The 16,562-nt window shown below is 38.9% G+C and overlaps 1 protein-coding gene across 1 annotated transcript in view; it reads left to right on the top strand.

Annotated features, from left to right (window-relative positions):
- The window catches only part of LOC142384325 (copine-8-like), a 30,429-nt gene that overhangs the window by 2,140 nt on the left and 11,727 nt on the right, over positions 1–16,562 (top strand). Inside the window, exons 4-10 of the mRNA XM_075470491.1 lie at positions 1,272–1,313; positions 2,138–2,213; positions 6,340–6,396; positions 8,362–8,423; positions 8,707–8,753; positions 11,551–11,732; positions 14,916–15,043. Of these exons, the coding sequence (XP_075326606.1) occupies positions 1,272–1,313; positions 2,138–2,213; positions 6,340–6,396; positions 8,362–8,423; positions 8,707–8,753; positions 11,551–11,732; positions 14,916–15,043 (594 nt within the window). The remainder of the gene's footprint in view (positions 1–1,271; positions 1,314–2,137; positions 2,214–6,339; positions 6,397–8,361; positions 8,424–8,706; positions 8,754–11,550; positions 11,733–14,915; positions 15,044–16,562) is intronic.

Here is a 16,562-nt window from a genome sequence, read left to right as displayed (position 1 = left end):
CCACAATCGGCCAGAATTAACCAGAATTTGACATGGATGCTGTATTGATGAAATGTGAGACTTCAGTCTTAACTTGAACTTGAACTTTATTTAGATAAAACCTTTCCTACTCATATATAATAAGTCATTGACAAAAATGTCACAGTTTAGAAGAAGAAAACATTTTATGATGGAATGCAAATGGATAAAAAGTGATTAGTTAAAGGGAAGAAGGAACGACTAACAATAACAAAAACAACCACAATTCATGAACTACAAATTAATGTAAGGCAGAATTAATCATAATGTACACTCTAATCAATAGTTATTGATAGGATCACTAACAAGAGAAAAATATAGAGCTGAATAGAGTCACACAGAATCTCTCAGTGAGCAGATATGCAGCAGAACGATGAGGGGAGACTCAGGATGACCTGAGCAACCAACTGTAAGATTTTTACGGGAAGGAACATTTAAAATCTCATCTTAAAAGTAGAGAAAGTGTCTTCTGTGCTTTCTAAACCCAAAATGAGAACAGGTTCCAGAGGAGAGATGATGGCTGAACGCTCTGCCCCTTATTCTTCTCCTGGAAACTACAGGAACCATAACTCACCACGCCAAAGTGATGCCATCAAGACTAGCTATAGGATTAAATGGTGTGCTGCTGAGGTTCTTTGGGCCAAATGCATTTCCGTTTTGTCTGAATTTGATTGTAGATAGTTACACTTGTAACTTACAATTCATCCAGGTCTTCGTGTCCATCAGGTTTCTTTTCATCTGGGTCCACAGACAGATCCATGGGAAAGAGTTGAAAGTGACTGGGAAAGAGAGGAAAGTGACTGAAAAAGCAGCAGTCCAACAAACAAGCAAACAAACAAAAAAACATTGAACGTAGCTTTTTAAGAATTGTCTGAAAACTATTGCATTGTTGATGCGTAGACCCAACTTTCTCTCCTCACACAACCAGCTTCACAATGTGGTATCCTGACTTCTCAGCTGTGATAAACCCTCAGGTCATCAGTGGAAATGTTTCTCATGGTTCCTTTTTGTGAAAATCAAAACAAGACTGGGCAGGTTTATCTAACATTGATTTAGAGAAGAAGGCAGCGATGATGGAGCTAGATATAAATCATCTGGGTATCGTTTTTTGTCTCGGCTTCACCAGAACAAAATATAACTTATTGACAGAGAAATCCACACACCAGTGTCAGTTCTTTAAGCAGGTAGACTGAATATGTGGTACTGTTTTGTTTTGGGGGTATTTTATTCTTTCCTCTTCTTTTCCTCTGCAGGAGCATTAAGGTGGAGGTGTACGACTGGGATAGGGATGGAGGGTGAGGAACCATTTTTTTTCTCCTCTGTGTATCAAACCGATAATGTCACTACAGTGATGTGTGTTGTGATGCTGCATGCATCTATACATAAGTATTATTTAATATATCTAATACATATAATACCATTTTCATAATCAAAAATATATATTTACTCAATGATGTTGATATTTTATTCTCCTGAAAACATCTGTCCAAAATAGAAAAGGGCTTTTGGGGTTACAGTCACAGATAACTCTTGTTTGTTATGGCTAGAGTATATACTGCTCTGGGAATTTAAAGTAGGCAGAAAGATGGTCACATACAGAGCTCTGGGAAATTGCATCCCAGAGCTCTGGATGTGACCATCTCTCTGCCTACTTTAAATACAGTGTACACTGTTAACTGTTAATTACCTTCAGAGTGTCAGTTGAAGAATGAAAATAAGGTTTATCAAATGAAGCAAGTAAATTTCCAGCTTTCAGGAGAACTGTTTGCCTCTCATTAGTCACTGAACAGACAGTTTTCGACATTTCAAGGGCATGTTGCCCTGAGCTCCCATTAATACCTGACCCCGATTTATACAGCTCTGATTATCTCCACAAAATTATAAAATTGGCTGCTATGCCCACGAAACCAAGGAGCTTATTAGTGATAGTTCTGTATTTTCAATACGGCTTCCCATACGACACATCGAAATGAAGAAAATCTGTCATTCTCAAGCTGGCATTTATACTCTGTTGTTAATGAAGGTTTTCATCTTTTTCTGGCCTACTAGCTCTACATTTCTTCTCATTATAATTCACTTTTCAAGGGGGAAATGTGATTCTTTCTCTTGGTTTTTACAGCCACGACTTCATCGGCGAGTTCCGCACCAGCTACAGAGAAATGTCCAGAAGCCAGTCACAGTTCCATGTCTATGAGGTGAGATTCTTCACACATACGCACACTTGTACTTTCATACATGGAATTCATTATCTTCAGACCCCAAAACTCTCCCTAATTCAAATTAGGGCTGAAAGGAGCCTGGGAGAGCTTCACCCCATTGCCACATCAAAAAAGTGCTCCCACACGCTACCAAGGTTTCACTATGCACGGTAATAAAAGCTCGGCACTCGCCGGTAACATTCAAGATGCAGCTGATCTGCTCCAACAAATGTGGGATTCATTTGCTGGTGATCATCTTTGTCTAACATGTCATATGAGCACACGTCGGGACAGACAGACACAGTCACAGCTGTGCTCTGCTGTTTTCTTTTTTACTAGAATGATGCGTTCTGCTCCTGTGATTGGCAGGATAAGGAGCAACATTGATGACACCAGCATCTTTTTATCGAGTTTAAAGGTTTCCGGCTGGAACAGCTCAGAGTGTCTGCACAGAACAGTCAGATTGTTCTGAAAGAAGACACTGTTTGCCACATACTGCCATCGCGCTTCACTGGGGACAACTGAAAGAGACTAAAAAAACAGAATCTCCAAAAAAACATCTGATACGGTCCGTGCGGGGGATCACCATGATGTGGAGGCATTTCTTTTAAAAGCAGCACACGGTGACAAAGCTGAAAGATGACAATTAAATTCAGCGTTTTGGTCATTTGGAAGATAACTACACATGTAGCACACAAAATGAAAGTTTTCTTTGCACTTAAGCCTTGCTTGAAACAGTTGTTGCAAGTTTAATGTAAAGGAGAGAAAAAAGAGACGAGCAATGGTATGGAACGAGTCTACAATGCTAATGCTGCCCTCAGAAGAGACTTATAGAGAATAACAGTGTTAATTAGTTACCAGCAGAGGAAGACTTAAACTAATCTTTGGCTCTGCTCAACTGTGAATTTCTGGTGCATAATTATTTATTACCATCACGTCCAAGGCGTGTATGATATGTATTAACAGCTGCCTGCTCTTACCCACTGATTAGTCTTTAATTTAGCAAGCAAGAAAAACAGGTAAGAGTGGCGAGTGGTAGAGAAAATTACAGCAAGACATAAGAATGCAGGAGAAAATAACTGCAACAGCTTAACGGTCAATGAAAAACAGTCAACATAATAATCACATTTTGTGAAGAAATTGTCAATATTTTATCTTGGATGTTTTTTTTCTGGAAAGACTTTAGGACATGGAAGATTAAATTAACTTGATTACATTCCATCCAGGCGCTGTAGGGAATTTTTGAGCATAGGTTCAACAAAATGGAATGAAAACAAAGTCACATATCAAAGAAATGAAATTTTATATTGATTGTTTCACAAGCAAATAAGTCCATACCTCTACAGCATCTTGGAGGAAGCTTGCCTGATGTCAGACAGAGTAGTAAACTCCTTATTCTAGCAGAATCAAAGATTGGGAACCTGGTAAACGCATTTTATACTCTGACAACAGAGCCTAAACTTATAAACTTATTAGCACTTATCCAAAGAAAAAAGCTGTTTGCTATGTTTTTATGATTTGTACGCACACTGCGCAAAATATGCCATCAAAAGACATTCAAACCCACAAATAAGTGGGCAAATACAATCAAAAGAAGTTCCTCTGAAGAGAAACTCATCACCACACACTTCTGGTCGTGGTCATGGGATATGATTTAGAGGAATTAGTTTAGTATGAGTCTGAATATGGTTTTGAGGGATGTCTTGCTTAGTGTGCCTTTAAAGATGGAAAACATGCAACAGAAACTGACTGAAACTGAGCCCTTACTGCACATCCATCAGAACTCGGCTGTCGACTGACCGATTGACACTAGAAATTCACGTCAATTACATATTGGTGAATTATGATGTGGTCATTTGTAATACAGGTGCAGATGTGCTGAGCCACAAAGATTATGCTCCATGTGATGTAGATTCTGTTACAAGTCTGAGCACAGCGAACATTTGAACTTATCTATGCACTTCTTCAGGAGGAGAGTTTTTTTCTGATCTGATTGTTCTTTCTCTCTGTTGGGAATTCATTACCACCTCATACTTATTCAGCATTTTCTTATTGATTAAGCTGGCTTAATTACTTAAAGCGTGAGAACTCACTTTAATGTTGTGTTCTGCACACGCTGACATGGAGGAATCTGCTGGTGATTACACACTAATTAGCGGTCCAAGCAGCGAAGCTGAAGGAGCCCATTTGTTTTTGTTGTTCTTTTTCTTCCTCTTTATTTTTATCCGCAAGAAGTGTTGCTATGGTTTTGAGTTGCAAAATTGGGATCAACTTAGTTTTCCTCTCTAAAAAGCTCGGTTTTTAAGACGTTATCTTCATTTTCTTAAAAACAAATTTTTCACATCTCAAAACCAACAAAGGATCATCCAGACACTTAAGTTTATTAAAAGTTGTGTCGGAAATTTTAATATCTCATTCTGTTCAGATTTTTAAGCCAGTCAACTGTTATAAGAGTAGGTCATTTTTAAAAAGAAATGGACTAACTCAAAAGCACATTGTGATACTGAGTTTTAGTGGAGGGTTTACTCTCATTTCTGTATTACACCACAAAGGAAAAAAGGTGATATCTTCGAATTTTTTTCATGGATTTACTAAGAAATTCAGTTTGTACGATTAGGGTTCCTGCAACTACTCTGTGTTGGTGCTTCAAACACACGTCAACTTGCTGTTGCGTGTTATTGCCTCTAGGGGACGTCTAGAAACTATCTTGAACAATTTAAAATGTCAGCTATCTTGCTTGTGTTGGTGCTGTTGATGGTCCTTTAGCTTTGCTGGGGAAAAGGCAGAAGTCATTGTGGAAGAATAGCTTATTATTGGCAGTGTGATTATCCAGTGCAGCTGTCTGTGGTTTTGATCTGGCTTTTTACGTACACTGTTGTTTTTCTTGCTTTGCTCTCTTTGTTATGAAATTGGTTGTCATTAGTCCCCTTCCGTCTCAAGCTAATTTTCAACCAATCAGCATTTTAAGCTTTATTTTGGATTGAAAACCCAAAAGCTTTCATTCTGCATGAGATGAGAGCAAGGCAGATAGAAATGTATGCGCTACACATTCACTTTATGTTTTTGAAAATATGTGGAATCGGTTCAAATTTATGCTTCCTCAAGTCTTCATCCGGAACTGACAGATATTCTTTGGGTTTTGGAAATGACGCGTCTCAGGTGATTTTCATACATGCCAAAGCATGTGTCAACATTGACATTTATACAGTGTAACTGTAATTAGTTTTTTATTCCCAGCACTTTCTGTTTTGCCAAATGTTTTATCAAACCTGAAAAAAACAGTTGACAGCCCACAGAAAACCTAGCGGATAGACATTTTAATTCTTTCAAAATTCTTAACAAAACTTTTGACTGTTGTGAATCTTAAAGAGGTGGTAAATGCTTAAGCTATGAACATATGTGAAGGTGCGCAGCACACCATGTCACCCCTGTGGTTCAGTCAGAAAGTCATCTTATCTGGGAATACGAATGTTCAGGTTTTACTCTGATGTAGAATGAATGATATCAACACAGCACCGGTACCTCAAAGGCTTTCTTCTTCGTGCCTTCCTCTAGTCCTTAAGCAGTTCACTTCCCGGCCCATCAGCTCTTTTAAGGCAGGGCTTTAGTTACTGAAGGCTAAGACTCCATAAAGCTGCTTATGAAACACAACCTCTATCCTGTAGCGTAGAGACTGGAAGACTGGGGTGCCTCTCTCTACATCCGATGTGTTGTATGTGTTATATGATCATCAACTCTCAGACCAGTGTTGCCTATACCCCTCTCAGCTCTTAACTGTGTTATAGATTTTCTTCACATTCGAGATATCCTATTGAACAAGACACATATAAAAACAGCAAGTGGTCATGTGAACTTTTTCAGAGACATGTTTTTACAGTTCAGCCCTGTACATTTAAGAGTTTTATAGAGAAACTGAATAAAACTAATTCCTAATTACTTTTCCTTTGATGTGGTGATGGGGATATTGTAATTAGCCCATTTATTTAAAAGAGCATATAATCTAGCTTTACTGAATGATATTGGTTAATTAAACTAAAGAAGTGAAGAGTCACATGAGCTGATTGTTGTTATGTCACTGAGACACAATGAACATACCTGCTTTAATATTGTGATTCTTCCACAGGTGTTAAATCCAAAAAAGATGGGAAAGAAGAAGAAAAAGTACCAAAACTCAGGAACGGTGAGCTTGAATTGTTTTATTGTTCTGTAAAATACTTTTAGATATGAAACATATATCATATTTTTTCAACTAAAAAGTGGGAGCAATGTCTTGAAAGGGATTTAACTAAGAGATAATACTTGCACTTGTAATTCAAATGATCCCAGTTGATGCAAATGTGTCACATTCTTTGTGTCAACTCTCATAAAAGTGAAATCAGGTACCTAGTGTGTGTTCACACTTGTAGGTTGGTTTTCTGACAACAGTTAATCTTGGTTTGCTTTGCCGTTCACACGTTTTATGTCGAACCAGCAGATTCTTAATATAATATATAAGTGGCTTCTCTCATGTCTATTTCACTGATGAAACTAAACCTTCCAAAGCAATATTGTGTGTTGAAAATGGGCTTGTTGGATTGAAACAGGCTTTATATAAGTATATGGTGGTATTTTTTTATGAGCAGAGATGTAACAAAGAACTTTTGAAATTAATAAAAAAAGGGGAAATTGTGGCAGGAGGTTGCACGCACAAACAAAGATATGAGGATACAAATGAAGATCCATTTCTCCTGTGTGAAACGCTAATGATCAACACAGCTTCTCTGTGTAGAAAAGCAAGGTAAGCTTGAAATCCAGAATAAACAACAGTATGTTTGGACGCTTTTGGTTCCAGCTGTGTTAATCTTTTAATCGTACTGCACCAGAATTTGCTCGGAAGAGAACAAAGACCCGACTCTGCTTGTTTGTCGGTGCCAAAGTCTTGATGTCAATGTTCACGCTTCTTCAAATGATCATCACTTACAGAACAATCACATCAGAGTTGGTTTTAATCAAACTAAACTTGTCAAGCGTAAACACACCATCAACGTCATATCCTATTATGTAAATTGCTTTTTTTCTACATCTGTGTTTTCTTGGTAGTCATGCCGACACACCGAAGGCGGCCAAAATTCTGCTTTTTCCTAGAATGTTCGTTGTATGAGTGAACGTTATACCAGTCTTTGCTCCTCACTCTCAAGGAAGGATACAGAAAAGGCTTATGTAATATCCGGAAGGGAAATCATCCAAATGAAGACCAAGACCATCCAAACCTCTCGACTACACTTGTAATTAGGTCTCCAGCTATTTTATATATATATATATATATGTGTGTATATTTTTACTATTGATTAGTATTCTAATTAAAACTGATTAGAGCCTAAGATTCAAGACATAGATCGCCATAATTTCCCTTGGCCATTAAGGGTGCTCTTCATTATGCAACGCTTGAATATATTCAATTTAATTTAAGAGGCTCGTCTTTAAAATCTAATGAAATTTGGTGACCCTTTTTTTCCACCTACACTGTCCCTGATTAGGACCTTGAAGGTGATCTGACCTCCTAAAATATTTGTCATGTGACTTAGGTGACACATTCAGATGCCCATAAATGAAAAGTATTCATTTAAAATGACTGAAAGCTGGTTAGAGCAGCATGTCCTCACAGGAGAATGTAATTAGGAAATATTTGGCCCTTTGTTTGAATTCTCAACAAAGCATTTCAATATTTATCAAAATGATTGACATCTGATTTTCACCATGTGGATTAGTATCTTTTAACTTAACGTGTGTTTGTGTCGTAAGTTTAAATGTTGTTGAAGTAACTAAGTTGAAAAGGTAATTATTACAAATATTTATTACTTTTATTATTACTTTTTTTGTATTTATTACTCTGTGTGTGCTTTTTCACACACTTGCTTGATTTTATTCATAAAAAATACAATGATTGTGTAACCGATGAATTGTGTAGAAGAGAATGAATAAAATATAGCCATTCATAAAAGTGAAAGCTGTGAAACATTGCGGCGCTCAAACTAAATGTCCTTAATAACGTCACCTTGAGGCACCTGTAAACCTGTAAAGAAGCATTTTGTAGCATCTCTAACACAAAGACGCTCGCACTGTAAAAGCGATTCCCGTCTCATTCACACTCTGGTCTGACTGACAGGTCACCCTCCTGTCCTGCTTGGTGGACACTGAGCTGTCCTTCCTGGACTACATCAGAGGCGGGTAAGTTCACAATAATTGATAGCTAATGATACTAGATTAAGCACCAGTATAACTCTCATAATTATATCCTCTGCCACTTGCAGCTAGTAGTGTAGCCTCTGCAGAGACTCGGCTGAGAGGATTACCGACCTGTGTTATCTCGCTGCTCTAATATTAAGACGGACAGCTGCTGATAACCTGCTGCTAAATTGCTCTCTGCTGCTTGCTTTGAACATGCTGTGGTATAATCTGACATGATTGATGGTTCCATGTTTCTCCTTATGTCATTTATTCTCTTTTGTAGGACACAGATTAATTTCACGGTTGCAATCGATTTCACAGCATCAAATGGTGAGTGTTTTTAAGCTCCGCTCTCATAAATGATATCCTATTAGTGTATAGAACAGATAGAACTTTGGCAGCTTATGATCAGATCAGTGTGATGCACTCAATAATGCTTCACCCCCTTAATTTAACTGCAGAAAAAATGATAAAGTAGCTGAAATTTAAACGATTGTTAGAACTTTATCTGCGGTTTTAAACCTCTGAGCCCCTGAGTGTAAAGTTTGTGCCCCCATGTAGACAGGAAGTCATTACACCCACATTTTTTAAATCATATTTCCACCGTGTGGCAAAGCTTTTAAAGCCCCACAGGTAACCAACAGATCATATCAGTTCCAACAAGTTAACGAGAAACAAACAAAATTAGCTTTCCCGCACAGGCAACTTCTTATGCGATTTTGGAGATTATGTCACGGGAGGAATGGAGAACTTTCTTTAATGTCATCAAATCAGTTTCCCACATTCTCACCTCTGATAGTGGCTGAAATAATAGTGATTATTCACAATATTTTCATCAGTTTTCTCATTTGTGCAAGACGACTAGCAGAAGTTGGACTAGATGATAACCTCATTTGTTTCATTTGTTGCTGTAAAAGGTCTTAAAATGAGGTAAATACAACCTCGGATAGCAGTGCATGCTATGTTACACCATGTCATTATTATTTGATTAAAGCTAAACCAAAGTGCAGAAACTGTTTCAATAGGAATTAGGAGAGTAAGTAGCAGCCAGGTGCTGCTAATCAAATGCACTTGATTGATTGATTGATTGATTGATTGATTGATTGATTGATTGATTGATTGATTGATTGATTGATTATCAGAAAGTGTGAACACCTCTGTAAAAGCAGAAGTTTTGTCACTTTGCTGGCCTGGATCATTCAGGTGTGGGTTAATCCAATACAAAAGAGGAAAGACATCAACAATGATCTTAGCGAAGCAGAATCAATCTGGGAAGGGTTATATGGGCATTTCCAAACTGGAAATGGAGTCCATCATGCTACAGTGAGAAAAGATTAGTCAAGTGGTAAACATTCAAGACAGTTGTCAATCTTCCCAGGAGCAGACATCGAAGTAAGTTCACCCCAAGGGCGTGCAATACCCTGAGAGCTGCATCGCAGACTCTGCAGCCCTCAGTTAACATTCATCAATCCATTTTCCATACCAACTTCATCCCTTTTAGAGTCGCAGGGGGGCTGAAGTCTCTCCCGTTGGGCGAGAGGGAAGGTACATCGTGAACAGGTCACCAGTCCATCACAGAGAAAAAATGCTCACACTCACTCCTATTTAGACTCACTAATTAACATAACATGCATTTTTTGAAAGCTGGAATACCCAGAGAGAACCCACATATGCACACTCCACACAGAAAGAGAAAATGCAAACTCCACACAGAAAGGCCCCAGCCAGGATGCAAACCAGGAACCTTCGTGCTGTGAGGCAACATTGCTAACCATCACACCAGTTAATGACAGCTTAAGTTTGAATATTTACATCTTAACAAACCACAAAACTTCTTGAACAATGCCCTTTAAGTTGATGTGACCAAAGTAGAGATGTTTACTGCATATGAGCACAAACACCTCATACCAACTATTGAGCACGGTGGTGGAGAGCTGATGATTTGGGCTTGTTTTGCAGCCACAGGGCTGGGCACCTTGCAGTCACTGACTCCAATTCAAACTTGATGTCCTCCATATACCAAAGTATTCTAGAGTCAAATGTGAGGCTGTCTGTCTTACAAATGAAGAATGGGTGTAATATGGTAATGTAACAGGACAGTGATCCCAAGCATAGCAGCAAATCTACAACAGAATAACTGAAGAAATGGAGTCAAGGTGTTACAGTGACTCAGTCAAAGTCCAGACCTCAACCTGATTGAAATGCTTGTAATGGCCACAAACCTCAATGAAGTGAAGAAATATTGTCATGTAGAATAGGCAAAAAATTCCTCTACAATGATGTGAAAGACTGATAACATCACATAGAGAAAAATTACTTCAAGCTGTTATTACTAAAGGTGGTTCTAGAAGCTTTTCAACCATTGTGTGCTTCACACATTGCTTCTGCGTTCATGTTTAGTAAATAATGGTACGGTGTAATATGTCATGTACTGTTGCTTGTTTGAGGATGTCTTTACCAAATTTTAAGACCTGGTTAGGAAAAGATGATTTTTTTATTCCAGTATTTCTTGAGACAGAGCTAATGGGCTTGAGGCTACAGACAGGGAACGGAAGCTGTTTAGAGACAAATGAAGACATACTTGGTTTTCGTCCTGTTTTGATGTAACCTATCATCATTCATTGTCATCAATCATCATCAGTCTGAACAGTTTTCTGTTTTTTTTCTTTCATCTATTTATTTGCATCTGTTCTTGTTTCTCTGTTGATGCTAGAAAATAAGAACATGACGACTGAAGCTATACTTTGGTTTTCACCATTTTTGGGCTTCTGTTTTCATGTTTTGGCTGCGCTTTTGACTGTCATAAGCAAGTACTTTGCATTCATGGACATAAAAGGGCTTTTCTCTTTACCTTTAAAGGTTTATTTTCAGACACCCTGCATAATCTGAAAGTAATTGCATGCATTTTTTTCCTCTCCTCTGTGGCTACTCAATCGAATATCTGTTGGGTCAGCAGGCAGCTATACCTCAGCATCATATGTGTTAAATTGTTGCTTACCCGCAGTATACTGTAACAGTGTACATCCACTCCCTTCATTTTTATTCTAATATGAATGAAAACCCAGGTGGAGAAGGCATATTTATAGTGTGATATTGATGTCTGTTTTATTGTGCATTTGGGATGTAGGCAACCCATCCCAGCCCACCTCACTCCATTACATGAGCCCATACCAGCTGAATGACTACGCCATGGCGCTGCGAGCAGTTGGAGAGATCATCCAAGACTATGATAGCGACAAGTTGTTTCCCGCACTGGGCTTTGGCGCCAAGCTTCCTCCAGATGGACGAGTCTCTCATGAGTTTCCTCTGGTGAGTAGATGACTGACTCAACATCCAGCCATCTTCCAGTTCATCTATTGTGCAAAGACTGAAGGCCTCAGTATGCTTCTCCGTCGCTATCCGTCAATGCGTCTCTGTAGTCCGTCCTTTCGAAGTTCTCCGTCGGGCTGTCGGATACGCAAGGCAATTCACCTCCCGATCAGTAGGCGTCGCTAACGACCCAATCGTCTATCGTGAAAGTCGTTGATTGATTGTTTACCTTCCGGCTCCGTTCCACTCCTCACAGTGAACAATGGCGACCGAGAGAGAAAGACTGTTGTTGGAGTTGGAGCTTATTGATATTGAAATACAAATCATTTTGTGGAACGAGATTTGGTGCGGTGTTGTTGTTGTGAGAGGAGGGTACTAACTAACCGGAAAAGTGATTCCGGAAATGATGTTGTAAAATTAGCCGACCAATCACAACCGTTGCAGTCTCCGTTGCCTCAACGGATAGATAGAAATTTTGGCCGACGCACGCAAGCTACGGAGACCGTCTCCGGGAGGGTCTCCGTAGGCGACCATAAATCAGCCTTTATACTTCCATTTATACATATATTTATAGTGTTTAATGCTTAGAGTTAAAAAAAAAATTCTAAAGCCCTGTAATTTAAACGGTTTGGGTGTTTTTCGGTGAGATGCTTATTTTGTCTCTACAATTTCTCAAAAGAATAATGTTCCTGCTGCAACACACACCAGTTAGCAAGCTAAACTTTGGCTCAAGGTACATTTTTAGTTACACTGCCTGAGAATAGGGGTGTGGGTGTAAATGTCCACAATAAAGTGTCCACTTGAATAAAAGTTCTGAAGGTTGAGTTGTTTTCGATGCCAAAAACTTGCCCTTCTCATGTTTGTACTCAAGGGACGAGGCTGAAAATGTAGGATTTAATAGAGGCTACACTGCATTAAAAACAGGCTCTGTTATAGAAGTCACTGTGGTGGCACCGAAATGCTTCTCTAGACTCTATCCACAAGACCAAGTTTAAACTTTACCTTACAAAGAAAAAAAACATACAAAAACAAGATTCAGAAACAGCTTCACCTTCTTCAAACCCGAGCTCAACTTTCTATTTGGTCACTAAAGTTCCAAAACACTTACAGACTGTTGTCAAAAGAAGAGGTTAAGCTACATAGTTGTATGTATGCCCAAACCCCAATTTTCTTTTTTGTATTTCTTGTTGTTGCCTGCATGAAATTCAAAATGAACACATTGTGTAGAAATTTTCCCTTTAAGTATTAGATATGTTATCTTTGTACTACATATATTATGTTGAGTATATTTAGAAACCATCAAAACGTTTTTAGAAGAAAGTTGTACATTAGCTCACTTAAAAAATGCTGTTATATACCTATTCATTTACGTAACGTAGTCACACACAAACCCAGAAGAAAGGTGGCTGTAGATTGTTGACCTTCTGCGTGCTGCAGTAGGTTGATGAAAGAAATCTAACGCAACTAAAATAGGTCTTTACACCCATTAGTGGCTGCGAGGCTGTAAGATGCCACATATTTGCTTTGGGCTAAAGTTTAGCACACTATCATTTTCAAAGTAACATGGTAGTGTTAAGAAACTTGTGTTTCACAAGAGACTAACAAGATTAAATTGTAATTGTGTACTAGAACTATGTTTTTGAAAATCTTAAAGTAACGCCGGAGAATTTGTCATATTAACAAATCTCCGTGTGAGCCCACAAAGATGACAAGCTAGCGTAAAGAAAACCGGTGTGGTGCGGGGCTGGAGACCAAAGTGACCAAAGTGACCGTGGTATCTCAGCCACCTGACACACCTGAGCAGGTTCAGGGCCGGGAATGTGCATAACAAAGATCAATGTACTTCAAAATAAGTTAGAGGAACGTATTTAGAAGATCTACAAAATTCTCCAGTGTTGCTTTGAAATTAGATTGATCACACAGACATTTTCATACTTACATGACTAATTACAGGCAGCAGTGTATTGGTGGGTGGTGAACGATGCTGTCCAACGTGAAGGAACTCATCCAAACTGACTGCACATTCCGTGGTAATGGAAGCCAAATGACTTGGTTAGTTTTTGGCGTCAAAAACGCCAATTTAGTTGGATGAACAAATCAAATTTATTCATCTATTTGCTATATAATGCCAGTCTAAGTGCAACTGGAGTGAAAAAAACAGTTGTTTGTCCTCCATTCAGCACTTAGCTGTGCATCATTTTAACTTTCCATCTTTCATCCTTCACCCTCCAATTCCTCCATCCATCCATCCATTCAAACCACTATGCCAATGTCATGCACTAAGGGTGTCCCCAGACATCCTGATCCCTCCTTCTATAATCCACTTCCTGATCTACTATCATGCCCAGATGTTTCTCCAGAGGCATTTACATCCATTACAGCTGCTCAGCATTGAGTCACAGCCTCCCCAGAGGCACTGAACCTTGAGACAAGGCACACAAGCATTAATCTAGCCATTACGGATTCAACTTACAGCTGCCAAGCAGCAGTGGAAGAAGGCCACTGCTGAATCCACCGTAATTATGCAAGCTCCATTTGCAAAGCAAAGGAGTCCGTGTGCTCTTCTTGTACTTATGGGTAACCAAGCAGAGTTAGTCAAGCTGGTTTCTTGCTGAGACAAAAAGAAAACCCACAACATATGTGCAGCTTAAATAATGTATATTCTCTTTTGTGTCTGAAACATTGTTAACTCAGCACTGTTTTTTTAGTTTTTTTTTTTGGTTTTCCAACAAGGCAAAAGATACAACAGCACTAGCACAACATAAAACCAAACACGACTTTACCTTAGAATCTAAATCATGATCCAAGTTGGTCTTTTTATGACCTCTGGTACAGCTTTTGAAAGATGCATCAGGATATTGGTCCTGAAATCATGCAACAGAGGAACTAAACTGTCAACATTACCTTGAAATATGTGAAATATTTTTAAAGGTAAGCTTGGATTTCACATCCATAAGTGTTTGTGACCCTTTTGTGCCTCTCACACTTGGTGGCATTTAGAATAATATATTTAGAATGTAAATCTGCTCTTGATTAGCGTTCCAAAAATGGACAGAAAATAATCAAACTATTGTCTTTTACCATGTTTGCAAGTGTGTGTACACTTTTTACTGTGTCTGAATTGTATAGTCAAATATCTCAACTGAAAAATCACCCATGTCTCGCGCCTCTGCTTCTGCACAGAACGGTAATCCACAGAACCCATACTGCAACGGGATCGACGGGGTGATGGAGGCCTACTACCAGAGTCTAAAATCTGTGCGCCTCTACGGACCCACCCACTTCTCCCCCGTCATTAACCATGTGGCCAGGTAAGCCCACTAAAATCCCCGTGAGGCATGTGGAAAATGTGCGTTCACTCGCTCAAATGTCATCAAGTACAATGTCACCGGGAAATATTGAGTTTAGCAGGGAGAAATCTCCCCTAAGATCACTCAGCTTTCGTGGATTTCTGGCTTTTTTTTGTCGGCTTTTGAACAGTGATCTGCGAAGCAAATAGTGATGATTAACAAATAGCAAATGGCTCCATTTCAGAAGAGAAATCAATACTAATGGAAAGGTGTGGACATGTACACCAGTCATGACGGTGCTTTAGAGGATTACCCCTCTGCACGGTGACCAATGGGGCTGCCTCCAGGTGCAGGAGACAGAAGAAAAGAAAAGAAAATCTTCATGTGCTCCTAAACAAAGAGCAATGTGAACCGCTGTAAATGCCAAACCTCACAACATTTGTCAGATAAACAATAAACTAATCCCGATTAATGTGAGCCCTTCTGGACACTTCAATTTCTATTGGAGCAACAAATGCTAATCCACTTTTTTAAATACTTGGAACAGTTAAACTACACACTTGCGGACACTAAAAGAAACTGGCAGCAACCCTTTCCTGATTTACACATATAACAGCTGATAAAAAAAAGTTCTTAGCCGTTTTGGAGCACAATTTCTTCCAACTCCCACCTGACATCCCGTGTTGCCAGATCTTGTCTCATGATCCTCAAGTCTGACTGTAACAAGCACTTTTCCCACCTTTCATCATCGGCTTTCAAATCCAATCTCTCTCTGCGAGCTCCGTCCACCCACTCAGCCTGAGAATAGCTGCATTGTTCAGCTCTCACTTCTGTGGAGCATCTTACTGAAAGCCAGGAAGGCGCTGGCTTAAAAAAGTGAATCCGTGTCACGTCAAACTCTTTGGCGCCTGAGTGTTTAGCGTAAGAGTGTTGTGAAACTCACAAAACCTTTTCCTTATTCATCACTCCAAGCGTCGAACCCTGGATTACATAACAGAAAACAGCTCAGTTTAGTTCTGAGCTAAATAAATTATACCTGAGCCCAAGATTTGACAATACATGTCTGTTTCAATCATAAACCACATGGTTTTCAATATTGTTATGAAATACCGTACATTTAAAAAAAAAAGTGTGCTCCACAACATTGTACTTCATTAGATTTACTGTATATATTCATTTAGATATTGAACTGATCGTTAAATAGAGATAAGTCTGAAAAAAAAGGAAATAGGTGATGGAAATTAATTTATGTTTGCAGACTCTTTTCCCCTTTCTGCTTTATGTAAAGATAAAAATATATATTGCTGAAACAAGAAAGTGTGATGCAGCCACCACTATGGTGCTTCTTTTTTTATCAACCATTTTGAAGTCTCGGGTTTGGCGTTTTTAGCCACCGCGTCTTGGTTTTTGAGAGTGTTTTGAGATGGTTAAAACCCACGGAAACTATGCAATCCCCTGTGGCTGAATTCAAACTTGGAAGTACAATGATTTGCCTACAGACAAATGTCCGAAAAGTTGGAAGATTTGGGATCATTCCCCA

The sequence above is a fragment of the Odontesthes bonariensis genome, chromosome 7 (genome assembly GCF_027942865.1).
Source record: "Odontesthes bonariensis isolate fOdoBon6 chromosome 7, fOdoBon6.hap1, whole genome shotgun sequence".
In the NCBI taxonomy this organism is placed as follows: Eukaryota; Metazoa; Chordata; class Actinopteri; order Atheriniformes; family Atherinopsidae; genus Odontesthes; species Odontesthes bonariensis.
Note: the sequence above shows the minus strand (reverse complement) of the source record. Positions and strands in the feature narration are given on the sequence as shown.